Source organism: Mchenga conophoros, linkage group LG14 (assembly GCF_057382185.1).
Source record: "Mchenga conophoros isolate Kocher_MC1m ecotype Shallow Benthic linkage group LG14, M_conophoros_male_GT1.1, whole genome shotgun sequence".
NCBI classification, from domain to species: domain Eukaryota; kingdom Metazoa; phylum Chordata; class Actinopteri; order Cichliformes; family Cichlidae; genus Mchenga; species Mchenga conophoros.
Genome location: NC_140539.1, coordinates 5,524,308 through 5,552,158, shown reverse-complemented (window position 1 = coordinate 5,552,158; position 27,851 = coordinate 5,524,308). Strand labels below are relative to the sequence as shown.

The 27,851-nt window shown below is 42.6% G+C and overlaps 2 protein-coding genes and 1 pseudogene across 2 annotated transcripts; 2 read left to right on the top strand and 1 right to left on the bottom strand.

The window, feature by feature from the left end:
* Positions 1-383: 383 nt before the first annotated feature.
* gal3st2 (galactose-3-O-sulfotransferase 2) lies at positions 384-15,502 on the bottom strand. Its single transcript, XM_085244882.1, has 4 exons — positions 15,365-15,502; positions 5,748-5,858; positions 3,355-3,976; positions 384-1,886 (listed from the first exon to the last, which is right to left on the bottom strand). Exons 1-4 carry the CDS (start codon positions 15,457-15,459, stop codon positions 1,056-1,058), a joined length of 1,659 nt encoding a protein of 552 aa, XP_085101008.1. The 5' UTR covers positions 15,460-15,502; the 3' UTR covers positions 384-1,055.
* On the top strand, positions 7,687-8,342 carry LOC146559139 (uncharacterized; annotated as a pseudogene).
* LOC146559138 (uncharacterized) lies at positions 8,495-9,564 on the top strand. The gene is made up of 2 exons (XM_085245137.1): positions 8,495-9,164; positions 9,197-9,564. The coding sequence occupies exons 1-2, from the start codon at positions 8,495-8,497 to the stop codon at positions 9,562-9,564; spliced, it is 1,038 nt and encodes a 345-aa protein (XP_085101263.1).
* Positions 15,503-27,851: the final 12,349 nt, after the last annotated feature.

Here is a 27,851-nt window from a genome sequence, read left to right as displayed (position 1 = left end):
ACGAGCAATTCAGGAGACCCCTGTGGGTGAAAAATCTAGGAAACAGTTCACCCTCCCCGGGATAGGGTTACCGGGGCTCACTCTGGAGCCAGGCTTGGGGAAGGTGCCTGTGCCTATGTGCCAAATGACTGTTTAGAGTACCTTACCTTCATGGAGTTCCCAGGTGGGGTGCTTCAACACTAATGTGGGCAATGACAGTGAGACCTGCAGGGGTGTGATTGGAAGCAACAGCTAAATTGGATCTCTGTTAACACCATGTTCAAAACACACACACACACACACACACACACACACACACACACACACACACACAGATTAATACATTTCATATATGTATATTTTATTCTTTATATAATTTGATATTTTAATGCCATGTGCTTTTCTTTTTTTTATGTTGTGACACATTGATCCTGGAAGAACATTACTTTATTTCAAGGTGTATTACTGTGGCTCAAATGACACTAAAAAGCAACTTGACTTGAACTAGCATGTTCAAGTCAAGTTCAAGTTCCGTTGCTATCTTCACCAATTAAAACAACACAGGATATCAAAAACAGTCCAAAATTCAACCCACTGCCATGTACTTCAAAGATATGTTTTAAATGAGCAAACAAGCAAGAAAACAAACAATTCGTCAAAAACATTTTACTCTTGACTGTGTCTTCTAACATCCAGGAGCTAACAATATTGGGCTTGGTTAGCCTCTTATATTCATAAGAATGAATAATCACCAAAGTGATATGATATTCCGGCTTTCATATTTTCAACTTAACCACTGGTGTGGCTACTAAAAAAAGAGAAAAGAAAAGAAAAAAAAAATCAAAAAATTTTTTTAATACCCAACACATACTTCTCAAGCATATCACATATCCTGTGATTATTAGTCACAGGTATTACTCGTGGTATTCTTGTTTTATTGTTAGCTTGTGTTTTTGTTAACAGAGAACTTGTGGAGGCCCATTGGTTTTTGAGACCTGACTTTACTTCTTAAGGTCAGGCTGCTCAGGTCTTCCCATTTCTGATGCTTTGCCATCATAGCAATTTTCTTTAGGTGATTATTTAACAGTCTTAGTTGCCTGTTTATGCCTAGCAGCTTCCTTTGGGAACTGCTTGGTGTACAGACGATGTGTGTACTGCAGTTCTGGTAAGATAAATCTCTGACATTTTGTTTTGGTTTGTATATCTAAGTTTGGGTTTAGGTTATAGCCCTGAATGACAGCTGTTCCATACTGAAAAGGCTTCAGCCTAGCATCCTTTACCAGTGATGGGTCAACCGCACATCTATCTTTCAGGCAAGTGTTTGCAAGCTTGACTTGTAGCTTTCTCAGCTGAGCTACTTCCCTCTCCATCTTCTGTCGTCCAACAAGACTATCAACTTTGTGCCAGAAGGTTGTGTTGAAGTGCAGGTAAATCCTCCAGTCTAAAGCATTCCACTTCTTGATTTTTTCTGCAGTGTTCGGTGAAAGTGAATGCCGAGTTTGTTCACTGCGACTATTGAGCCGAAAGGAAACCATATCTTCCAAGGACCAGCAGAGGGAGTACTTGAGCAAGACCATGGACTCATCAAAGTATTCAGAAATTAGTATAAGATTAAAGTCCCGTTCTATGGTTTTAATAGCCACAGTGGTTCTCTCCTCAAAGTCTCCAGCACCAGCTGCAATATTATTCTTAAAGCCAAAGTCAAAAGCCAGAATATTGTGAGCGTAGTGGTTGTTGGCTACCGATGCATTATAGTTTCTCCAGCTGTTGTCTAAGAAGTCCTCCAGGCTAAATGTCTTACGGAAGGCTGGGATGCTCTTATAATAACTAAAGATGGATTCCATCATAGCCACAGGATGTCTCAAGATGGAAAAGTAAAAGGTATCCTGAGGCATCACTTTTGCCACCTGGGAAATACATAGTAAATTATACAGTCAGACACCTGTTGTTCTGAAGACCAGTAGTGTTATCACTATATTATCCATGTGCTATATATGTTTATTCTTGTCAACCTTAGCAAGTCATAAAAATAGATTAAAAAAAACAAATTCAGATGAATTTCAAAATATGTCACATTATTTCAATAACAAAATGCAGTGTGTGAAAAAATAATACGTCTTTACTGCTTTCTTTTGAATTTAGAGGGTAAGTTTCAGCCAGGTGCTGCTAATCAAAAGCACTGATTAAATGATCATTAACAAGTGTCAGAACTTCTATAAAAGGAGACATTTTGGTCTCGAGCCTTCAGGTGCATTTTCACGCAATGCCAAAAAGGAAAGAAATTCTGAGTGATATTTGAACTGTTCCTGGCCATTAATCTAGGAAGGGTTAAAAGGCAGTGTTATGAGATGACTTTTAGAGAGAGGCAAGACGTGAAAGACTCCCACCCCTTAAAACTAAAAGTAAATGAATTAAATAAATAAATATTTATTAGTCTTCAATAAGATAAACTAGACCAGATACCATTCTGGAATCCTTCCTGCCTGTAAAATTATTTTTTTAAATGTGTAAAATTGTGACTGGTGAAGGATTTTTATTAGAACCAATTTGCAAAAGCAATGGGAGAAACACCTCTCTTATGAAAAGAGAGGTTTTTCATAAGATACTACAAGACACCTCTCTACACATGTAACTGTATAATAATGATAAAAGTATTTATTCTGCAGAAAAATGTTCCCCATCACTGCTATATGGATTAGTGTTACTGCTGCAGATGTTTAATGCATAATAGTCTATAAAATCACGGGTTTGTAGTACCTGTCCTATAAGGACCACAACAAAATTTAATCATCTCAGAAACACTAGCCTAGATCATAGATTCATAGATTCAGTCTAAAAAGTAACTTTTAAAAAAAAATCACTTCTCTCTGGTCAGTCTGTAACAAATGCAAGTATCACTGTGTTAGATTAATGTCTAAACGTTGCAAAAACTAAGAAGACACATACATGCATGTAGCACAGTAACATGGTAACCTGGTACCATCATATCATAAGATGTCATGATATGATGCTAAATAATGCTTTGTGTTCTCCTACACATTGTGCACACCTGCTGAGCTCTGGTAAATGGTTTGCAGTATGAGTTACCATGCCAATATACCCTTGTGATAATTTTCTTTTCAAACCCAGGGTTAACCTTTAAGGTACCTGTATAAGAATGAATCCTGCTTTGTAGTTTAGATAATTTGTACATTAGATAATATTTCATTAGGTCTTGATATGTGAAACTTTGTAACAGGGTGTACTGCAGCTTTTATTTTGGGCCAATTAACACATTTTGGTACTTAGTCAGGCTGACTGGAATACCAAACCATATCAAATTGATATAATTGCTGTGGTTGCCATGGAACTACATACATTTCTGATGAAACTCACCTCAGATTTTTTAAATCTCATGTGGTTGCACATGATGTGGAACTCTTTCACACTTCTGCTGCTAACTCCTTCGACAAAATGTGGAACAAAGAAAAATGGATAAAATAACTGGCTCTGTTTGTTTAGAGGGAGAGCGAAGGTCAAGTTTCTGCTTTCGCCATAGCGATACAGGATGTTTAAGATAGTGCTGCTTGCTGTCTTGTGTGTCTTGAGGAAAACGATGTGAGACTTTGGATGGCAGGTTGCTTGAGTGTGAGTATTGTTCTGAGTCTTCAAAAAACTGGAAGGAGTGGGAGAGCGGGTGAGTCTTTTTTCTGTCCCTAGATTTATGTCTTTCCGGGTACTATGGGAAACCAGAGAAGATGGAAGGTCAACGTTTGGTTTGTTTCGGTCTTTTGGTAGAAGCAGCTTGCCCAGTGTAACTTTTCTCCCCTCCTGTTGAGAGCTTGCAAGCCTGCCGATTAAAGAATATGAAGGCTTTTCATGTTGCTCATGTTGATGATTACCATTTGCAGTTTGTTCCATTTGTTGTAATCTTGTGTCTTCAGGTCTTATGTGAGGAAACTCTTTTTCTTTCTTGATAGAGAACTTCATCTGCTGGAGTTGTACTAGCTTGCCATTCCTGGAAAACGTCATAAACACAATAAAATACCTCACTTTCAAATCTTATATTATTGATTCTAGGTCAGGAACTTTTGACATCACATTTTAATGCACTGGAGGTCCTTTACTGTGGCATTTTAAGGAACATTTCAATTTTGTTTAAACAAAAGTGAGGATGTGACTTTCTATATGCCGAAAACTTCCTGTGAAAGGTAAAGGACCACATGGTCCCAGAAATCAGGCAGCATATCAGCTTCTTAGACCCTTATGTAAAATCAAGCCTTAGAAACCTTGGCGTCATATTCGACAGCTCGATGTCACTCGAGCAGCATTCTAAGCAGCTGGTCCGAAACTGTTTTTATCATTTACGGAATACTTCTAAACTCAGACTAATGGTATCAAAGCTTGAACTTGAGATGATTATTCATGCTTTTATTTCTTCTCGTTTAGATTACTGTAACGGTCTGTTTACTTGTTTTAACAAATCAGCCTTAAATCGTCTTCAGACTGTGCAGAATGCTGCAGCACGACTCTTAACAGGCACCAAGACAAGATCTCATATCACTCCAGTTTTGGCCTCCCTTTACTGGTTGCCTGCAAATTTTAGGTTTCATTTTAAAATTTTAGTTCTAACCTTTTGGGCCCTACATGGTCAAGCTCCTCAATATTTATCTGACCTGCTGAAACCAAATTCATCTTCTCGGGCTTTAAGGTCATTAGATCAGAGACTGCTGGTGGTACAGCACACTCGTTTTAAAACTCGTGGTGATTGGGCCTTTCAGTGTGAACCTAAGGCTATGTTCACACTAGCCCGGATAGATTTGAAAACAGCATCTTTGTCTGAAAACGCTCCGCGTCCACACTATCGTTTTCAGTCATTTTCACAGAGTTGTGCATCCACATTGAAACGGCAGAAAACGCTTACGTTCCAGCACTGCGCATGTGTGAAATGCAAGACGATTCGACCGGCCTCATTTCTGCTCGCTGTTTATTGACTTTCCGGCTCTTTGAAACATTGCGGGAAAATGTCGAGGAAAAGCACCAAGTTTTTTAAATGGACTAACAATGAGGTGGGGTTGTTGCTGTGAGTAACACAAAAGTACAAAGTTGCAAAAGTGAGTGAGAATTAAAGAATTTGAAGAAAAGCTATCTGAAGCATGTACAAACTGATATTAATCTTTAATAAGCCTGTCAAAATTGAGAAACAATCACATGACTAAAATGTGTCATCGTTTTCAAAAAGTCTCCGTTTTTGCTGTCCACACTGCAACACGAAAGCACCGTTTTCAAATGTATGCATTTTCGAGAGCGTTTTCAAAATGCGAAAACGCCGTCCCAGTTTGGATCGGAGGCCAAAACGGAGAGAAAATTTGTGTTTGTGTTTGTGTTTTCAAACGATTGGTTTCCCCAATCTTAGAAAACAGTACATTTGCATGACTGAAACCAGTCCACTGAGGGAACAATGTGCTGGGAGGTCAGTTCCTTCATTATGATGAAGCTGAAACCTGCAGTCAGCTGAGACTGAAGAAGTCACTTGGATGAGTGACGAAACGTTTCTCCCACTGAAAACGCTACGTCCAGATGAACAGAATCAACCTTTGGAGATTTACTTACCTGGATGATTGAGCATGCATCAAGACGATACCATATTATATATTTTAAAGTTTATAATCGTCACATGAGTTATTTTTCACCAATGCTAGATTCAGTAAGAAATGTCCAAAAAAAAAAATTAACGATAACAAAGTCCACTTGGTTTGAGAAAATTGGTGTTGAGAATAGGACTTTACCTGGCCTGATGGGTGACAAAGGTCTGAATGGCAATACAGACTCCCAGCAAAATGAACAGTATCCACAGAGAGTGATGCCTGCTGTGCAGCAATCTCTTCCTCTTCACAAACCTACAAAAACATATACACACACAGACACACACAAACACACTTTTAAATGGATAAAGTGACTGTTGCCACGTTGTATTGAGACTGGGTTATGAGAAAAAACTAAGTGACAGAAATTTTTTGCTGAAATGTGGTGAAAAGCAAAAAAATTCTACTGAAAGGGGTAAAGACGGAGAAATTTTTGCTGAAAAGTGGTGGAAAAAAAACGTTGTCCTGAGCAGGATTCGAACGTGGCCCTCCTGGTCTCAAGGCAGATACTCATCTCACTGAGCTAAACTTATTCTCACAAAGAAGAGGTGGAGAGACTGACAATTCTACTGAAATGAGCAGACGCTGCTGAGAATTGTGCTGATAAGAGGTGAAAAGGCAGAAAATTCTGCAGAAATAGGTGAATCAGCAGAATTTTCGCTGAAAAGAGACGAATCTTACTAAAGTATTGATATTTTAATGTGAGAATCGATTCTAGAACATAAATGACTGGTATCAGAGGAATCGATATTTCAGTATCGATCCGCACATCACTATCAATCAAGTCAAACTTCTGTTATTGCGAAGCTAGCCGCTCACAATGGCGAAGAGAAAAGTTGAATCTGAAAGCAGAGCCTTTCAGCGCCATGCAGTGGGTGACTGAATATATGTTTACAGACATTGCTGGTAATCCCGTGTGTCTTATTGGTGGAGCTAATGTGGCTGTAATTAAGGAATTTCATTTAAGACGGCACTTCGAGACAAAAAGTCAGGATAAGCTGAAAAACCTAAGTGCAGAGCAGAAACTAAAGAAAGTAGAAGAGCTAAAGAAGAATGTGACATTTCAGCAGACCTTTTTCACCAGAGCAAAATCACAAAGGGAAGCTGTTGTGAAAGCAAGTTTTATTGTAGCAGAGGAGAAAGCCAAATCAGTCCGGTACCACTCTGAAGAGCTGCATGATGAAGGTGTGCGACATCTTGTGTCCAGACAAAACGCAGATTTTGGCAAATGTGAGCCTGAGCAGAAATACGATTGCTGATCGGGTTTGTGAGATGGCCACTGATTTAAGAACACAGTTGTGTGAAAGAAGCAAAAACTGTCATGGTCCAGAGTCTGAGGATTTTTCTTTATGGCAACAGTAAACTTGTGCTTCATACCTTATTGTGTTTCTTTATATTATTCTTTGTTCTCGGTTATTCTGTTTTGTCTTTTGTTTAGGTTTGCTATGTGTTTGTCACGGACCCGGCTCTGGGGACTCGGGGTCCGTGGGCAGTGGGGACTGTGACTGTTATTGTTATTATTATTATTATTATTATTATTTGGTGTGTTGTCTGCACTGCCCCTATGCACATCTGTATGTAGGCAGGTATGTGTGTGTTTTGCCTTTCTGCTGTGGCCAAGTTACAGGCACCTTCAGCCCTGGGGGCGTGGTCTAACTTGAGGGCTGGCCACACCCGAAGTCCTGGCCGCACACCTGCTCCTCATCTGGGCTCGTCGGGGGAGCTATTTAGATGAGCGATGGAGCTTCCACCGACGCGGGATTATTGCGTTTGACTACACGTCAGTCTTCAAACAAGTCAAGTGTGAGTGTATGCCTGCTGGGATAAGTGTTAACGGCTGCCTCTATTGTTTTCCCCTCAGGAGGAGTGTGGGACGAGAAGGAGCAGTAAGCACGGGGAGTGCAGGGACACTGGGGCAGAGAGCACTACACGGGGACTTTTGGGAAGAAGACACTCCACGGGAGTCTGGGAAACTGGGGATTTATTGTTGTTTACTTCACCACCTTGTAAATAAACACTGTTGCACTGAAGAGTCCGGCGTTTGGGTCCCATTTCCCCATCTCCCCACGGTCTGCCAGCCAGACCGTGACAGAATAATCCCGCCATTATGGGCCCAGCGGACTCAAGGACCGTCTCACAGGAGGAATTGCTCGCCCAGCTCTGGAAATACTGTCGGAGCATTATCCAGGCGGCGGATCCACATCAGAGACACATGCAGGTCGTATTTTTTGATGCCTTCCTGTCTTCAACCACCTGTTCCATGAGCTTTCTGGACATTGCAAAACTAATTCAAATTGTAACTGTGTTGAGGGCTAGCTCTAGCTTTGAACTGTTTGGTTTAGGCTGTCCGGGCAAGGAGGATGCGGCTGCCTCCCTGGCAGCCCTCGCTGCCTGGTTTTTTTCTTAATAGGCGGAAGGTTTTCCCACCGCCGCTTGCTGCTCACCTATTGGACCCTCCACTGCAAGGAGGACGGCGCCCTACTCCATCTCCTCTCACTTCTTCAATGGCCTCTGTGCCAGCAGACCAAAGACCGGCAGTGCTGGTCACCACAGTGAGTAGACCGGACCCTGTCATTTTAACGAATCCAGTCACAGATGAACAGGGGACAGGTTCGTTTGCCCCGCCAACACGAAAGAGACGGCGCCGGCGTCATCCTCGTCAAACCGTAGCTCACCTCACTCCTGTGGTTTGGGAAGAACCAGCTGACTCTGGACTGACCGCATGAGGAGCCGCGGACCCAGTGCTAGAACATGAGCCTGCCACTACAGACAATAGGGAGGCTGAGATTCTCCCCAGGGCTTCCCCAGAGGCTGAACCGGAGGCCTCAGTTGCCTCTGGCCCCCTGGAAATTGCTGAGCCAGCGGTAACATTGTTTTCCTCTCCACCCTTCATGTTGGACATATCACCCTCACTTCAATTAGCTGCCCAGCTAGTCGGTCAGTCATCATCTGTTCCACCTTCCACATCCACTGCTCTGCCACCGCATCCACCGCCTGCAGCTGCCATGTCGCCGTCGTCACCGCCGGGTGACCGGCTCAGCGTGCGGGGGGATCCCGCGCTGCAGCCGGAGGAGCTCAGCGAGCCGGAGGAGCTCAGCGAGCCAGCTGGGGGGCCAGCGCCGCTGCTGGAGGAGCTCAACGAGCCGGAGCTGGAGCTCGGCGAGCGGGAGCCGCAGGAGGAGCTCGCGCTGCCCGAGCAGGAGCTCGGCGAGTGGGAGCCGCAGGAGGAGCTCGCGCTGCCCGAGCAGGAGCTCAGCGAGCCGGAGGAGCTCAGCGAGCCGGAGGAGCTCAGCGAGCCGGAGGAGCTCAGCGAGCCGGAGGAGCCCAGCGAGCTAATGCCGGAGGAGCCCAGCGAGCTAATGCCGGAGGAGCCCTGTGAGCCGGAGCAGCTCAGCGAGCCACCCACTGAGAAGCCCGCACCGCTGCTGGCGGACCTCAACGAGCCGGAGGGACCGGCGTTGCCAGCAGAGGAGCTCAGCGAGCCTGGTGAGCCCGCGCTGCCACCGGAGGAGCTCGGAGGTCCAGAGGGATCCGCTGAGCCAGAGCTGGAGGTCGGCCACGTCCTGCAGCCCGGCCGCCACGTCCTGCAGCCCGGCCGCCACGTCCTGCAGCCCGGCCGCCACGTCCTGCAGCCCGGCCAGTACATCGGGAATCGTGGGTTGTGCTGAGGCGGGAGCAGCAACGCCGCCGCCACCGGACCCGTGGCCGCCCGCCGGAACTGCAACGCCGTCGCCACCGGATCCGTGGCAGGCCGCCTGAAGCGTTCTGCTCCCATCACGGGGTTGGAGGTAGGCCGCCCGAACGGTTTTCCCACCACTGCCTGACCCATAGCGGGTTTTGCCTGCTTGCGGTCCACTGGGTCGGCCGCAAGAACTGTTGCTGCCACCATGGCAGTGGTTGGACTTTTGAACTGGGGTTTTCCGGCCCTCCGTCCTGTTTCCCCCCCCGCCGCCCGCCCTGAGATGTTTGGGTTGTGGTTTTTGTTGTGTTTTGGGTCGTCGGGAGCCGACCCTTAGAGGGGGGGTACTGTCACGGACCCGGCTCTGGGGACTCGGGGTCCGTGGGCAGTGGGGACTGTGACTGTTATTATTATTATTATTATTATTATTATTATTATTATTATTATTATTATTTGGTGTGTTGTCTGCACTGCCCCTATGCACATCTGTATGTAGGCAGGTATGTGTGTGTTTTGCCTTTCTGCTGTGGCCAAGTTACAGGCACCTTCAGCCCTGGGGGCGTGGTCTAACTTGAGGGCTGGCCACACCCGAAGTCCTGGCCGCACACCTGCTCCTCATCTGGGCTCGTCGGGGGAGCTATTTAGATGAGCGATGGAGCTTCCACCGACGCGGGATTATTGCGTTTGACTACACGTCAGGCTTCAAACAAGTCAAGTGTGAGTGTATGCCTGCTGGGATAAGTGTTAATGGCTGCCTCTATTGTTTTCCCCTCAGGAGGAGTGTGGGACGAGAAGGAGCAGTAAGCACGGGGAGTGCAGGGACACTGGGGCAGAGAGCACTACACGGGGACTTTTGGGAAGAAGACACTACACGGGAGTCTGGGAAACTGGGGATTTATTGTTGTTTACTTCACCACCTTGTAAATAAACACTGTTGCACTGAAGAGTCCGGCGTTTGGGTCCTATTTCCCCATCTCCCCACGGTCTGCCAGCCAGACCGTGACAGTGTTAGTGTTTTTGTTTCATGCCTGCCTGTGTTCTCTCTGTCTGTCCATGGTGTTATTGTGTCTGCTCATGAGTCTGCCTGTCAAGTTCAGTGTCCTGTCTGGTTCTCTGTGTCTGTTAGTTTCCTGTTTTATTCTGAAAGTTCATGTCTCATGTCAGTGTGTTCACTTTTACCTCTCCCCTGTCTCGTTAGCCTAATTGCTCCCAGCTGTGTCTCCCTCCTGTGGCCCATTCCCTGATTACTCCCCGTGTATTTAAGCCTGTGCTCTCTGTTGCGTTGTCTGTTTAACTCCATGTCCGTTTGCATAATTCTGTGTAACCCGGTGTTCAGGCTGCGTCTCTCCGCCAGGTTTCTTTGTGCATTTTGTTCCTCCTCCCGTGCGTGTTTGGTTTAATTTGAGTTCTTTAGTTTTCCCCAGTTTAGGTTTGTTTTCTCCCCGCTCTGCTCCTCCTGTTTTTGTCACCTTATCACCTCTGTAATTAAACATTCACTCGCACCCCAGCCAGTGCCTGCATTTTGGATCCTTTTCTCAATTCACCACACGACTGCTGCGCAGCCGTGACAAAAACTTTATTGCATACTCTCTTGCTGTGGATGAAAGTACAGACATGATGGACATTGTACAACTGGCCATCTTCATCCGTGGAGAGGAAATATTGAACATTAAATCGATGCACGGGACAACGACAGGAAAAGACATTTTTTAAAACGTACGTCAAAGGGTAACCGACATGAAACTGCCCTGGGACAAACTTGTTGGACTTACAACAGATGGAGCGCTGGTGTTGTGTGGTGAAAAAAGCGGACTAGTCAGCAGGATGCGAGTAAATATGCAGGAGGAAAACTGTACCGGTGAGTTAACAGCATATCACTGCATCATACACCAGGAAACGCTGTGTGGTGAAGTCCTAAAAATGGAGCATGTAATGATCACCGCAATGCAAACCGTAAATTTTATCTGAGCTTATGTGGGAAATATATTCAGAGTTTGCCGACATTCCATATCATACAGAGTTCCGTTGGCTGAGTTGGGGAAAAGTTCTCAATAGTTTTTGAGCTCAGCAAGGAAATCTGTCTGTTCGTGGACATGGCATGTATGATGCGGTGAAGGCATTTCAAGTGAAGCTGTCACAAATGCACCAGTGCAACCTGCCTCACTTTCCCTGTTGCCAAATAATGTTGAACCAAGTCAGCGGACTTTGCTGAAGTGCACCTGTGCAGATTCAGATGGAGCTGCAGTGTAATGATACACTCAAGGGAAAGTACGACGCTGAATGGCCCGCACAGTTTATTAGTTCCATTCCTGAAGCAATGCCCAGCTCTGTCTACATGCGGCTCCAACCTTTCATTAACCTTTCTGGGGTTTTTGGAAGCTTATTTATATTTCTAACTTGCATAATTTTGACAGGATATATTTTTATGAAGAGCAAAATATTTAAAGTTAAAGTTTTTTTTTAAAGTTTATTTAAACTGGAATAATATTCCTGTCTGTTTTTATTTATGTTTAAAAAAACATTGTTTTAGTGTGTTCAATAAATGTTTATCTTGTTTGGCCCACGACCTAAAGTGTGCCTTGAGTTTTGGCCCCCTATGCAATTCTGTTTGACACCCCTGACCTACAGTAACATCAACTATACCTACCAACTATATAAGTTACTAATCTTAAGTTCATTGTTGTTATAGCAGCTAAAAAAAGAGAAAGAAATCTTCTCTACGCCTCATTTACATGGAGCTTAAAATGTTTTTTTGTATACTGGATATCCCCATGACATTCAAAGCACTGATGTAGTTAAACCGTACAGCAACTTTTTCCTGACTATCTTTATTGTGTGTACACACACACACACACACACACACACACACACGGCACCACTCTGACTCTAGAATCTAATTCTAGTAAAATTTTACAGTTGAGCTAAGATCCTAATATTTTTAATCTGGATGTTAATTACAAAAACAAAGACGCTCATATCAAAACACATACATTATATTACATAATTTTTTTTACCATTCTCCCAGAAGCACATTTGTGAAGTCAGACACTGATCTTTGATGAGAAGGCCTGACTTGCAGTACCTGCACTAATTCATCCCAAAGGTGTTGGTTTTTTTTTTAATGGTAGAATGAGAGGCAGAGCCTTTAACTTTCAGGTCTGTCTTCCTGTGGAACCATTTTGCTTTCTACTTTTAAGATCAGGTGTTTTTTCGTCACTTGCCTTTTTACTCATTATATGTTTATATTCCATTCTAATCATTAGCTGTTATAATTTTTTTCTCTCTTCCACAGGGTGTTCATTGTCCTCTCTTAGTAGCCAGTGCCCCAGGATGAGAGACTGGTGATTGGAGTAGACTTCCATGGGCATGTAAGTAAAGTAAACAGATGCTAGTGTTTTACAAAAAGGGGCGGAACTTGTTGTGCTGAACGTGTACTTTAAGAAGAGGGGGATGAAATAGTTTTTGTTCTGGGCCTGGTTCTGCTGGAGTTTTCTACTTGTTAAAAGGGAGTATTTTCCCTTTTTTCCCCCTTCCCACTGATTGTTTGGATTTTCTGTTTTCCCCGCATTATTGTAAGGTCTTTGTCTTACAATATAAAGCATGTTGTGATTTGGTGCTATATAAATAAAACTGAACAGAACTGAATAGGGTAACATATGTATGTGGAGGAAGGTACTCAACCACCCTAGTGTTCATTTCTTGTAGTACAATCCCCTCCGTTCTGACTACCTCCCTCTCTTTTTTACCATTCAACTACATGTCTTCAGTCCAAATAGCATCCCAATGTCATTGCTTCTAGTGGTTTAGATCAGTGAATCAATGTCTCATTCACTCTTGGCATACAGCTTCATGTCATCCTTATAGAGTAGGTGGCTGACGATTGCTGCATTTCGTACTTGGTATCTGCAGGGGGTTCAGGCCTATGCAGAACAGCAGTGGGGACAAGACTTGTGCTATTGGCTTGACGTTGGCCTCTAGTGTTGTTCGCCACGTCTCCATCGAATTTCTGATAAGGCCATTAGGGTCCTGTTTATCTTGTGTTGTTCTCTGCATTCCAGGATCCATGGGTTGAGGCACTGAGTCATAGGCTTGCAGTCAATCCAAGCGGTGTACAAGTTGGTGAGCTTGGTTTTACAGTCTTGGGTGACTGCTCTGTCTGACAGGAGCTGGTGTTTTGCCCCTGTGGTGTTTCTGCCTATTCCTATCTGTGTCCCACTCATATATAAAGCCATATGCCAACACTATTTATTTTTTTCCGATACTTACATTTTACATTTGAGTACTGTTCATATGTATATAGTGGCACAGAATTGTGCACATCACCCCCCTTTCTTTCCCACACTGCACTGAGTAGGAGATGCTCTATCTCATTGTACACATGTGTAAAGGCATTCTCTACTCTACTCTCTACTACTACTCTCTACTAACCGGGAGGTTGTTGGTTCGATCTGCTCCAATCTGCATGTCAAATATCCTTGAGCAAGATACTAACCCCAGGTTGCTCACCGATGCATTCATCGATGTGAATGTGAATGGGTATGAATGTTAGTTAGGTAGCACTTAAAACCTAGAGAAGTGTTTGTGTGAATGGGTGTGATTGGGTGAATGAACAAGTTGTATAAAGCGCTTTGAGTGCTCAGAGTAGAAAAGCGCTATATAAGAACCAGTCTATTTACCATGTGATGGTTACTGGATCCTGTTCAGGGAGTTTGCTTTATCCAAGGTCTGCTCTTAGATCCACTAGCAACTGAGCATTGTTTTTATGAGTTGTCCTTCTCCCATATACTCCCAGTATTGCTCTGTCTCCGTCTTGTGGGGCTGTTTTCATATTGTTCACCTCCCACTAGGGGTACACCTTGGATTATTCAGTGGAAAACAGCTGGTTTATTCTCCTGCCTTCTGTCTCTCTACAGAAAAACAAACAGAAAGCTCACAGGCTGTCCCAGCCAAGAGCAGCAGGATCCAGGGCATGTAGGGCCAAAGAGGGGCCACCAGGCTCAACCTCACCTCCTTGGTGTGGACTTAACAGAGGATCAACTGGAGGAGAGAGAATTGAGGGAAGGCATAGAGGAGACACTGGGGGCAGGGGTGCACAAGGGCAAAAGGTCGACCTCTGCCCTTCCAAATTTGCACCAGATCTGGTTGGCCACCTGAAATGGAGTCTCCACCCTCCTGGACTTGGTCGCTTACTTGACAGTGTCTGCCACCATTTTCAATGGCCCTAGCACATGAACTACTCTGAGCAAGCAGAGCAGGCGTTAGCCAGAGAGAAGCCAGAGAGCCAGAGAAAAACTCTTGCTCACTGGGCTAACAGCATCAGCGACAGTAAGAACCAACTGGTTGCATCGGTTGACAAGACCTGTATTCCAGAAGGATTCCAGCCAGCTGCAGTGACACTAGGTGACTAGGCGAGTGTTCAACTCGCAAGACCCCAAGAAACAGACCAGGTGCCCACAGCATCAGCTACAGCAAGGTTCCACTGGATTCATGAACCTGTGAGACCACAGATAATATACCAGGAGCAATCACAGCCACATATTAGAGTCACTACAAAGGACCTTTCCTTTCTTTTTTTCTCTTTTTAGGGCAACAGCAATTATGGGAACCAACCAACAGGCTTCACAACACAAAGGCAATGGACACACACTGTACCATGCAAAGCACACATGCACACTACATCTGACAGCAAGTGGAGATCAAAGAATCATAGTTTTCATATCTGCACAGATGTTTTATAGGACAAGCCAGAGTGTCTTAAAGAAGTATCCACATGTCCTGATAAAGGGGGTTCCTTCTCCATACATATGGAATATGTAAAGAGTGGAGAGACAGTCTCGATGTATAGTGAGCAAGAGTGTAAGGTTTACTGCCAAGATTCTCCACCCAGAATGTGGAGAAATTGAATAGCATCTCAGTTTGTGCAAATTTTCCCTGCTGTCGTCCTTGTATACAGTTTCTGATATTCTGTGCTGTTCTGTATGGGGATTCTGTACTCACTCAGAGATTAGAGTGTACACTGAATTATTATCACCATGGATTCAAACTATAAATACATAAATATATTAATTCAAGCCAACAGCACCTCCTTTCAGTGTAACAGCCTGGTGACCAGTGATGGGGTTTCCCTGGTGAGGAGGAAACTGGTGACAGCAGTCCATCTTTGGAGGGCCACGACATGGATGGAAGGACCCCTCGGGTGTCTTCCTGGAGGGGTCCTTCATCGCTGACTGAGGCGAGAGGCTACGTCTGGTCACCCTCATCACTGGAGCCTCAGACCGAGGTGGGGCAGCTGTCAAGCCCGATAGCAGCATTGGAGAAATCGGAGTGTGGAGCTGCAGCTGCAGCAGAGAGGATGAGGAAGCAGAGCTGACAGATGCCAAATTTAACCCCTAGTCTCGGTGAAACTGGCAAAATCCAGCAACCAGCATAAACCGAAGTCCATTACTCTAAATATGGGGAAACAGCAGGAAAGAAAATAAGATTACAATATGAAGGACCAGATTGTGACGATCGTCAGATTTGTTATTTTGAATGTGCTTTTTGTAATGAAAATCTGTTTGTGTTTTTCCATTTATATGGACTTCACACCCCACTGGCAGTCAACCAGTAAGATCATGTTGATTTTGCGCGTTAGGAGTGTTCAGCTAAGTAATCCGTTTCTTATGTGGTCTAGGAGGAAGAGTTTCGAGTTACCGGGAAAAGTAGCAGCGTGGCAAATCTAGTAAATAAATATTTTAATACAGCTGAATTTGATTGTTATTTTATTTGGATGATTTGTTATTTGGTTGTTGAATTTGTCTGTTATTTTAAAGGTCTAACCCTTTAAAAATAAATCGCAATCTTCTGTGCTGCTATATCTCCATGGCTATCTGTCAGCTATGGCTATCTCTTTCTGCTACTAACATCGCAGAACTATTGCAATGCTCTGGAGTAAATAGAAAACCCATATTCTCAGTTTAAAGGCTCTAGAGTGAAAGAAAATATTTTTCTAGCTTCTAAAACAGCAGTGCTTGCTTTGAATGCTAGTGGGTGATTAATCACCATAAAACACAATTCAAAACCTGAGAAAAAAAGTGGGAAAAGTTCATTATTAACATCAAATATTGAAATCTACAAAGTCACAATGTCTGTTTTTCACAGCAATATATATTTCATCAAAACAAGGGCAAACCTCACAGAATGTTATGTTCAATGTTATTTATTTGACTTCATAACTGTATGTAACTACAATGAAAAAGATTTAGTTTTTGACAAATGTTTTTTATGAAGTTAAATGTTTATATAAGCGGCTCTCACAGACAATCACGAACTTTTAGCCTCTCTGTGTAAGGAACAGAATTGCATAGCAGTGGCCCCTGCTATGCAATTCTGCCTTTTTGAAGAATTCTGCGCATTTCTCTGTTAGCAGTCAGCTGAAGCGCAGTCAAATCCATTGCCAATACAAGTGTAGATCAATATGTCCTGTTGGGACCAACATGATCAGCTACCCCTGCAGATAGGATTGTACTTCATGCAAAAGGTAAGTAAGTCAGTAAGGTTCCTTGGCAACTGTTACCCAACTGACATCAGATTGTTAAATTCACAACGAATATCATAATAAATACACAATTCTGATGTATGACTGTATGACAATAAAGGAAGCAAGGCCCCAGCAGGAGTTCAAACCAATAGCCCTCTTGCTGTAAGATACTGCATCACCAATGACCAGACAGTAGGTGATGATTTTGTATTCTTTATTAGGTATATAATAAGGCACAGAGCAGGTTAGGTGTGCAGCTTAATTTGCATGGTGACAAATGCAGGTGAGAAGTGAGAGAACCTTTGTAAAACAAAAAGACCAGGTCCAACCTGAAAAGTGATCTCAATAAGCACCTAATCCTGCTTCATATTACAGGCTCTGAAACGCTGGAAAGAAAACTCTCTGGGTCAGAATGTTGCCTTCTCTCACCTTGCACTGGGCTGAAAGGTAGTACCACATTCAGACAACCTGGATTACTGTTACACTTCTCAAGTACAATCAGCAGACTGCAATCTGATGCTTAGGCTAGTCCCTTAGATAGGATAGAGTTTCAGTTACAAGCTGTGTAATTTTAGCCAGCACATTCTAATGTGACCTTTAGAAATGGACAGTGTCCATTTTGTGGCGGATTCCTATGGTTTTATTGTGCATTTGAATTTTGTATTTTGAAATTTATCAAGAAGAAAGTAAACCTTGGAGCTGCACCACACTTGAAACAGACCACTTACTGAAGATCTTTCTTTCACAGGAAATGACATTACACTCTAACTATGTTTTATAAAATGGGATTAGAGGATAGTTACAAAATCTACAGGTTGGGTAAGAAAACAAAGTGCATCTAAAAAAAAACGCCAAACAGGACTGTGAACTCTAACCACATCTGAAATTGATTTGACCCAAACATGAAAACAGCTCTCTATCAGCAGCACACCAAATTTTAAACACCTTTCAAAAACACCCAGAAGAAGCATTTTTACTTCGCTATTCATATCTCCTTCATATCTCATCTGCAATGACTGCAGTCATAATGTGGCTGTAGTCAGTCTACTGAAGCCCACTTGATGTGAGTTTAAGTCAAACCCAGTTCCATTCAGAATACAAAGCAGAAATCATAAATTTCAAACTGGAGCTTCCTAAAATCTAAGTATATGTTTGCTAAAGTCACATTAAGCCATGTTCACACACTTCTACAGATAAAACCCATGCTGTAAAATGGCAATAACCACAAAAACAATGTATTTTTTTTCCAATGGTTTTTCAAATGTAAAAGTCTGACCAACTGAAAAATGTATCTCTAGTTAGATTTCTGTCAAAGAGGAATTATGTGAAGTCCTGAGACATAGCACACCATGTTTGCAGCTACATGTGAAAACAGTTGGGATTAACAAACACACTTATAACTCATGTTAAAAGTGTGTAACAATCAAAACAACAGAAGCACCCTCCGGAACATACAACCAAAATCATATGTAACTGATTTTAGACTAGGCTTCTATTATTCGAATTATTCCGTGGTCACTGTAAAGCATTCACATCCATGATGCCAGGCTCCAGGAGGGCAGAAGTGCATATTGCCTGCTAACTCACTGGCAGGAGTGGACGAGTTAGTGAGACTACGAGTGGACTTACCTGGTCATGGAGCTCAGATGCTGCTCTCTAGTCCAACTTCTTGGTGGGAACAGCATCTTCCTGAAACTGAAACACACACAGCTCAGCTAACACACACCTCTGCTGTCTGTCTCACTCTCTCTCTACTGTCTGTCTCTATTAGTTTGTGTCTGCTTCCTCCAGCTCCTCCTGCCTAACCTACTTTGCCTTCACGTCCACAGAGACAGAGGCTGACAGATGTGAAGCACAAAGAAAGGAGCTGGGAGAATTACGGGCTCGCAACTGAAACTCTGGTGCACACAGAGTAAATTACTGCCTTTTTACCAGATTATATAGATTTTTGAAACTAATATAAGGTAAAAGTTGTGTTTTGGGGGGTTTTTTTGTAACAAAGGTGTGTGAAAGGGTAACCATGTGAACAATTAGAATAGAACAGAATAGAATAGAATAGAATAGCATAGAAATTATCTTTCTGTTACAAGAGTTTGGCATCTCGCCGTTGGCAGGATATAGATTTAAATTCCGATTCTTTTAGGGTAGGCGAAGAAGATAAAATAGAATTCAACAATTCAACAGAACACTGATTGCTCATTTTTCTTTATTCTGTAATGCAGAAGCTTTGCTGGACTGTAGATAGTGGTTTCACGTGGTGCAAGCATACAAAAACAGAGAAACTTGTTTACTCTTCAACTTTATTTTGTCTGTTCACGTAAGTATGCAAAGATTTCTGCTTTAGATGGTTGATCCCTCTCAGTTCTAGTTCAAATTCACAGTTTTTAATTTGCCTTCTATGACTTCCATGTCATTGTGGTTATGACTCAGTGATGCCCAAATTACCCCTGTGTGTGTGTGTGTGTGTGTGTGTGTCAATGTGAGAGAGAGAGAAAGTGCTCTATAGATAGAACAGAGGACTGTATTGTGGCGTGTTGTGGCGATGAGGTGTAGGGGAAGGGGTGGCACGGGGGGTTGAGGGAGCAGGGAGCAGTGCCAGGGAAGCCTCACTGACACAGCTGGCAGACATCAACCAATTATACCTCCCCATTTTAAACAAGTGTACGCTGGAGCCGGTGTATGTGGCAGCAGAATAGAAGCTGACAGCTTCTATTGGGCAAGTAACCGCACAACTATTGCGTAAAGTGAATAATAAAGAGTTATCCTGAGCTGGAAACTCTGCATCCTGTGTGTATGTATCGAGGGATCAGATCAAGACTTATATCACATTGGCACCCACAATTCCCCAACACTGAAAATGTCAGACCAATAACATCGGCCATGCATGACCCTCAAGTGCTGGAAAATCTGGTTTCTCGGCCTGGGTCCGCATTTCTGCCACCTTTGCCACTTCTCTCAGTCATCACGCTGCATAAGATTATTACCACCGCCACCACTTACGTCGGGAAAAGAGATTCCCAGCGGCTCGGGAACACTGCAGCCAGTGCACTTCCCTCATTATCCTTCTGTGTATTTAAGTCCTCTGTCATCCTCTGTTCATTGTTGGGTCGTCTGTTTGTCCCGCTACATGTTTCCATGAGTCTCAGCTCTTCAGGTCTCAGGTTCATGTTCTAATTATCTCACGTAGTAATTTTTCATGTTCCTGTTCAGCCATGTTAATTTCACAGTTTCCATGTTTTAGTTTTAGTTTTTCTCAGTTTAGGTTTCAGGTTATTTTTTTCTCCAGTTTGCCTTGCTTTGTTTTTGTTTTGACATTAGCCCAAATAAACGGCTCGCTTGTTGTTATGCTTTGTCTGCCCTTGTTATACCCTTGTCTGCGTTTTGGTCCACATCTCAAACACAACGGCCAACCAAGCTGTGACAAATAGAGTTAAGGCCATGGTTATCTCCCTCCTTGTGCACTCCTTAATTCTTGAGACAGATTAGCTTGGGTTTAATAAACTGGTGGGCAATGTTTGGGTATTTGCTGATGACAGATAAGAATATGTACTATGTGTGCACGCAGATGACTAGCACAGATGACATGATGTCGAAAATTTCAGTGAAAAACACTAAACTTCTGAATTAATAGGCAATAATGAAATGCAAAATGCAATAATGGATTCAGTTGATCGTTCAGTTCAAACAGAACAGTTTACAGACAGGTATGAAGGGGTCAATGGCTTTTTCCTTTTCAAGTTCTTGCAGGCAGCACATAGTAAGATCAACTGACCCCCTGATGGACCCATTTCAGTTTGCTTACCGTGCACGCAGAGGCGTCGATGATGCAAAAATCTTCATCTTGGACTCCATCCACAAACATCTGGAGGTCCCTGACTCCTCCGCCAGACTTCTGTTTGCTGATTTTTTATCAGCCTTAAACAGTCTGCAGCCTCATATCCTGGCCACTAAACTTTCCTCCCGATTTCGCCTGGATGATCAGCTAATCCTGTGGATATTGGACCTTTTGACTAACAGGACTCAGAAAGTTCGGGTCAACAACTCTCTTTCTGGTCTCCATTCCATTCCCCAGGGCTGTGTGCTCTCACCCTGCTGTTCATTTGTCCCACTCTGCATTTTAACTCCAGCTCTCCAACTCTGATAAGACCATTTCCCACACACATAAACAGAAACTACTCTACACTCTTTTTATACTGCCGACACTTTATTCACTTTTAATTACGTACAGTTATTTACGGGGGGGCACAAACAAAGGGGAGGATGGCACAAACACATCCTCCCCTTTGTATAACAAAGGGGGGCTTACCAAAAAAAGTTTGGGAACCACTGACCTACTGACTGACATTGCCAATATCCCCTATGCACGAGAAAATGCAAACTTCCTGTTTTAAGTCCAGATGTAGAGTTTCCGGTAGCTTTATTTTGCGGTCAATTGCTACTCCGAAGATGGACTCAAAAATCATGTCCAAAATACGAAAACGGAAAGAGCAGAAGGTGGGAACACTCAATAAATTTTGACGCTTGAAGAGTGTAGATCAATTGGTTGTTTACATCACTCAACACAATCAGAACTGCATTACAAAATCAGAAGACACATCATCCACATTCAGCACATCACTGTGTAGTGACAGTTCTCATGATTTAAACAGGCAAATGTCCAGCATTCAAACTACAGGTGAACAATAGTCAAAGGTTTCCACCGTTATGTTGATAGCAGCTAGTCAAGTACACACCTACACAGCATGTCAACAAACTGTGAAAAAGCCACATGATATAAAAAAAATGAATGATTTCCAGTAAGAGTCTCTATATATTAGTATTTATGAAGGGTATGTTCAAAATTACAGTGGTCCCTCGCTACAACATGGTTCACTGCACTGTTTCGCGGATTTTTTAGTGCAACTTTGCGTGGTTTTTTGGGGGGTTTTTTTTACAATGCATTCTGCGTGTCCTGATTGGCTGTGGACCATTGTCGATCTCTGTCCTGTCTCTCCTGTACAGTACAGAATCAATACATTGATCACTAGCAGTGTGTCTCTGAAGTGCTGTACTGTATGTTTGCAAGTTCTCTTCCCAACAAAGGCACCTGCGATAGCACCCAAAAGGCAGAGAAAGATGTTAATCATCACACAAAAAGTTGGACTTCTGATTCACTGATTCATTAATGATTAATTGATGTTGAATTCTCTCACAGCTGCTCTATCGCCATGTTCTGGAAATGAAAACAGGGTTTGATCTTTGGTTTCATTCTGTAATACTGGACTTATTTTTCTACAAAGGTTTGAACTTTGAGAGTGTTTAAAAAAAAGAGAGAAACGTGAAAATGTTCATGCCTGTATGAGAAAAGTGTGAAGTATGCAGTGAGGGGGTTTACAGCCTTAAAACATTTATGATAATTGTAAAAAATAAAGTTGGCTACTTTGCGGATTTCACCTATCGCTGGTTCATTTTAGAACATAACACCTGTCAACCCGTGGTTGACTTGTTTTGGAAAACCCGACCATAAACAATGCACAAACATCACAGCGGAAACGCAGCGCTCTACAGGAGTCTCCCCACTGGAATTAGCATATGCTAAGGCGCATATAGTCTATTAGAATCAACTCACTAAATTAATCTCTCTCTATAGATAGATAGATAGATAGATAGATAGATAGATAGATAGATAGATAGATAGATAGATAGATAGATAGATTAGTGCTGTCAAAATTAATGCGCAAATTAATCCGCCATCACGGTCAACGCGATTAACGCATCTGGAGTGCAGAATGACTCGAAATCCCTGAAATGTATCCGTCAACGCATTTTGTGCAGTTTGTCCAAGTAGAGTTACCTTCACAGTTGATCTGGTAGTGACGGGCAGCTGAACCAATCAACTCAATGTGGAAGATGAGATTTGAGTATTAAAAAAATAACAAGATGGAACAGTTGACCAACATAAAGTATGATACACATTGTGCAGGAAGAAATTTTATTTGCACCGAAGCACTTCCAGCTTAAAATATCACATTGAAGTGAAGCATATGTTAGCCGGGGATGCTGCTAGGACTTTGGCTAACGCGTCAACCAGTTTGCGACAAACCACTCACGGAGCATCGGGGACTCACTAAGTCTACCTTGGAGAGAATGACTGACACAATTGCCAAGTATATTGCAACAAACTGTAGACCTATAAGAACACGCGCTTTGCATAGCTTTGGTTCCTCGTTTAAAGGACATGAAGTGCCTCCCCAACAATGAAAGCGAGAGAGTGGATAAATGTTTACAGAGTTTTTTGTTAACATGAATGTTCAAGATGTTCAATAAACATGTTAAGTGCGTATATTTTCCCTTTTTTCTTGAGTCTGTTTGCTCATGCAAAATGAAATGTGATTAATATAGAATAAAAATTAATTATTTTTAATTGTGATAAATCAAAATTAATCCACAGTGATGAATCTGATTAAACATTTCAGTTGTTTTTCAGAACTAATATATATATATTATATAGTGTATACGTACCCATTAGTATATAGGTTTTTTAAAAAGTTTTATTTCACAGGAGAGAACCTGTGCTAAAAGATTGAAGAAAACTATTCAAATTCTTTTTGAATTTAAGCATAAATTATTTGCGTTTATTCTGCATTTACTTCATCATTTTGCATAAATGTCAGTTATAAACTTAAATATAAAGTTTAAAAAAATATAAAAGTATACTTTCTTAATTTAATCTCCTAAAACCCAAAATCTTTCATGGCATGCATTTTTAATTTCTCTTTGCTATTCGGGCTGATTGGGACCTGATGAATGTAAAAACAAAGAATTACATGTACATTTATACATACGGCGTACATTTATATCCGGCCTGCGAGATAATTTTATGTAGATGTACTATTAGTGTTATGCATGGCCCGGTGATATGAGGCGCTAATAATATACTAACTACAGATCCAATAATGCAGCGCTGCACCCTCCTTGCTGAACGCTGGACTAACTGGGAACATTCCCGCGTCAATCAAGTCAAACTTCTGTTATTGCGAAGCTAGCCGCTCACAATGGCGAAGAGAAAAGTTGATTCTGAAAGCAGAGCCTTTCAGCGCCAGTGGGTGACTGAATATATGTTTACAGACATTGCTGGTAATCCCGTGTGTCTTATTGGTGGAGCTAATGTGGCTGTAATTAAGGAATTTCATTTAAGACGCACTACAAGACAAAAAGTCAGGATAAGCTGAAAAACCTAAATGCAGAGCAGAAACTAAAGAAAGTAAGGCAAGGCAAGTTTATTTGTATAGCACAATTCAACAACAAGGTGATTCAAAGTGCTTTACAGAGACATTAGAAACAAGAACAAATAAAAAGCATGATTTAAAATTGATTAAAACAAGCAAATAAACTAACTAACTAATTAACAAACAAACAAACAAACAAAACAGTATATAAAATCAAAACAGATAAAATCAGAACAGTAGATAAAATCAGTAGTTAAATGTAAGTTTTGAAATTTAAGCTTAAAGTGTGGATTTGGTGCTTTATTCAAATGCAGCTGAGAACAGGTGAGTCTTCAACCTGGATTTAAATAAACTGAGTGTTTCAGCTGATCTGAGGCTTTCTGGGAGTTTGTTCCAGATATAAGGAGCATAAAAGCTGAATGCAGCTTCTCCGTGTCTGGTTCTGACTCTGGGAACTGATAAAAGACCGGATCCAGATGACCTGAGGGATCTGGATGGTTCATACTGGGTCAGGAGGTCATTGATGTATTTTGGTCCTAAACCATTCAGAGCTTTATAGGCCAGCATCAGAACTTTAAAGTCTATCCTCTGACGGACAGGCAGCCAGTGTAAGGACCTCAGAGCTGGACTGATGTGGTCCACTTTTTTGGTCTTAGTGAGGACTCGAGCAGCAGAGTTCTGAATGAGCTGTAGTTGTCTGACTGATTTTTTAGGTAGACCTGTAAAGATGCTGTTACAGTAATCAAGCCTACTAAAGATGAATGCATGGACTAGTTTTTCCAGGTCCTGTTGAGACATCAGATCTTTTATCCTTGATATATTCTTGAGGTGATAGTAAGCTGACTTTGTTATTGTCTTAATGTGTTTTTCTAAGTTTAGGTCTGCATCCATCACTACACCCAAATTTCTCGCCTGGTTTGTGGTTTTTAGATGTATAGATTGAAGTTCTCTGGTGACCTGTAATCGTTTTTCTTTGGCGCCAAAGACTATTACCTCAGTTTTGTTTTTGTTTAGCTGGAGAAAATTGTGGCACAACCAGTCATTGATTTCCTCAATGCATTTACCAAGAGCCTGTACAGGGCCTCGGTCTCCTGGTGACATTGTGATATATATTTGTGTGTCATCTGCATAGCTGTGATAGTTTATTTTGTTGTTGTTTATAATCTGTGCCAGTGGGAGCATGTAGATGTTAAACAGAAGGGGTCCCAAGTGGAACCTTGGGGAACTCCACATGTGATACTTGTCTGCTCAGATGTGAAGTTACCTATTGATACAAAGTATTTCCTGTTTTCTACGTATGTTTTGAACCAGTTTAGTACAGTTCCTGAAAGACCTGTCCAGTTCTCCAGTCGTTTGAGTAATATGTTGTGGTCAGCTGTATCAAATGCTGCACTGAGATCCAGTAAAACTAAAACTGACATTTTTCCACTGTCTGTATTCAGACATATGTCATTAAACACTTTGGTCAGAGCGGTTTCAGTGCTGTGGTTCTGTCTAAAACCTGACTGGAAGGCATCGTAGCAATTATTCTGTTTTAAGAAGTAACTGAGCTGTTGAGAAACTGCTTTTTCAATGATCTTACTTAAAAACGGGAGATTTGAGATCGGCCTGTAGTTGTTCATTTGTGTCTTGTCAAGATTGTCCTTTTTCAGTATAGGTTTGATTACAGCAGTTTTTAGTGATTCTGGAAACACACCTGATAATAAAGAAAAGTTGACGATCTGTAACAGGTCTGACTCTAAAGTCTTTGAGACCTTTTTGAAAAAACTTGTTGGCAGGACATCTAAACAGCAGGAGGAGGAGTTCAGTTTACCTAAGATGTCCTCCAGGTCTTTGCTGTTAATAGGTTGAAACTGTTTCATGGTGTTTAAACAGTTTTTTGGTGGACACAGTACATATCCTGGATCTGCTGTTGATGTACCAATTGCTTGTCTAATTTTTTGGATTTTTTCAGTGAAGAATTTGGCAAAGTCATTGCAGGCCATGGTCGAATGAAGTTCAGCTGCCACTGACACAGGAGGGTTTGTTAGCCTGTCAACTGTAGAAAATAAGACCCGAGCATTATGGCTGTTTTTAGTGATGATGTCAGAGAAGTAGGACCTCCTTGCATTCCTCAGTTGTAAATTATAATTGTGAAGTTTCTCTTTATAAATGTCATAATGAACCTGGAGGTTTGTTTTTCTCCATCTGCGCTCAGCTTTCCTACACTCTCTTTTTTCTTTTTTCACCAGTGTGGAGTTTCTCCATGGAGACTTTTTCCTTCCAGAGATAACCTTCACCTTAATGGGAGCAATAGTGTCCATTACATTTAACATGTTAGCATTGAAGCTATTGACGAGCTCATTGACTGACCCTCTGGGCAGGTCAGGTGTTAATGGGAAGACCTGGTTAAAAATTGCACTACTGTGTTCAGTTATACACCGTTTTGTGATCACTGTTGTTGATATATTTGTGTGGGCTGAGATTTTACTTTCAAAGAAAACACAGTAATGATCAGACAGGCCCACATCAGACACAGTAACCTTTGAAATGCTCAGGCCTTTGGAGATCAGTAGGTCAAGAGTGTGTCCTCTATTATGTGTGGCCTCTGTTACATGCTGAGTCAGCCCAAAGTTGCCCAGAGTGTTACTCAGGTCTCTAGTCCCTTTGTCCTGAGGGTTGTCCACATGAATGTTAAAATCCCCAGCAATAATTACACAGTCAAAATCAACACAGATCACAGACAGCAGTTCACTGAGGTCATTAAAAAAGTCTGTGCAGTATTTGGGAGGCCTGTAAACATTAAGAAACACAACTTTGGATGGGGCCTTCAGCTGTAAAGCCACATATTCAAAAGACTGAAAACTTCCAGGAGATAGCTGCTTACATTGAAATGATTCATTAAATAAGACAGCAACCCCTCCTCCTCTCCTGCTCGCCCTGACCTCACTGATAAAACTGTAGTTAGGAGGGGTCGTCTCGATGAGAACAGCTCCACTGTTACTTTGGTCCAACCAAGTTTCAGTTAAAAACATAAAATCAAGGCTGTGCTCAGTGATTAAATCATTAATTAAAAATGTTTTCCCAGCTAGAGATCTAATGTTTAATAAAGCCAACTTAAGTGTTTTAGAGGTATTACTTGTCCCCTCGTGTTTGGGAGCAGTCTGTGGCACACAAGGTATGTTTACTATGTTTAAAGATCTTTTAGAGTGCAGCTCTCTGTGTTTTGACCAGGCCACATGTCTCCTGTCACCTAAAAGTACAGAAATTTTAAAACCTTCTAGTAAACAGGGTCCCAGCTTCTCCTGGGAAAAGTCATCACTGCCATAATCCTCACAGCCCGGACCCTTCACACATCACGCATCAGACTGCGGAGACAGGGCATGAAGAGGAACTAAGGGGGGCGAGGCTGGGCAATGTGACTTCGATTGCTCTGTTGAGGGTGGGGCTCGATGGCGAACCTTTGGCCGCTCTGGTGGGGGGTTTATGGGGGACAAAAAGGGATTGGGACGGGGGGTAGATCTGAGCCCAGCATTGACCTGCTCCATCATCTCCTCAGTGAATTTCAGGTGTGGGGAGGAGGGAGAAAGGGAGGGGGAGGAGGGTGATGGCCTGTCAGGGGTTTGGGGGACTGGGGAAGGTCGTGGTCCCTTGTCCTGGTCGTTGGTGTTGTTGAGAGAGTTGGAGGCAAATAGGGACCCCTCTTCTTGCCTTAGATGTCTCTCCTTTCTGAGGCTCTTCCTCAGATGCCATGGATGTCTCTCCTTTCTGAGGCTCTTCCCGGGTGGGGGCAAATGGAGCTCCTCCTCAAGGTTTCTGCTGGGCTTTGTCTGTTCTTGGAGTACTGTTTGTTCCTCTTTATG

What these genes read in the sequence shown, in the direction of transcription:
- LOC146559138 (XM_085245137.1), top strand. Translation starts at nt 8,495, where the DNA reads ATGTTGGACATATCACCCTCACTTCAATTAGCTGCCCAGCTAGTCGGT. An exon ending in AGAGCTGGAGGTCGGCCACG is followed by an intron (nt 9,165 to 9,196) that starts TCCTGCAGCCCG and finishes GTCCTGCAGCCC; the next exon opens with GGCCGCCACGTCCTGCAGCC.
- gal3st2 (XM_085244882.1), bottom strand. Translation starts at nt 15,459, where the DNA reads ATGTCGTGGCCCTCCAAAGATGGACTGCTGTCACCAGTTTCCTCCTCA. An exon ending in GGCTGTTACACTGAAAGGAG is followed by an intron (nt 5,859 to 15,364) that starts GTGCTGTTGGCT and finishes ATGTTTTTGTAG; the next exon opens with GTTTGTGAAGAGGAAGAGAT. An exon ending in TGAGATTTAAAAAATCTGAG is followed by an intron (nt 1,887 to 3,354) that starts GTGAGTTTCATC and finishes TGTATTTCCCAG; the next exon opens with GTGGCAAAAGTGATGCCTCA.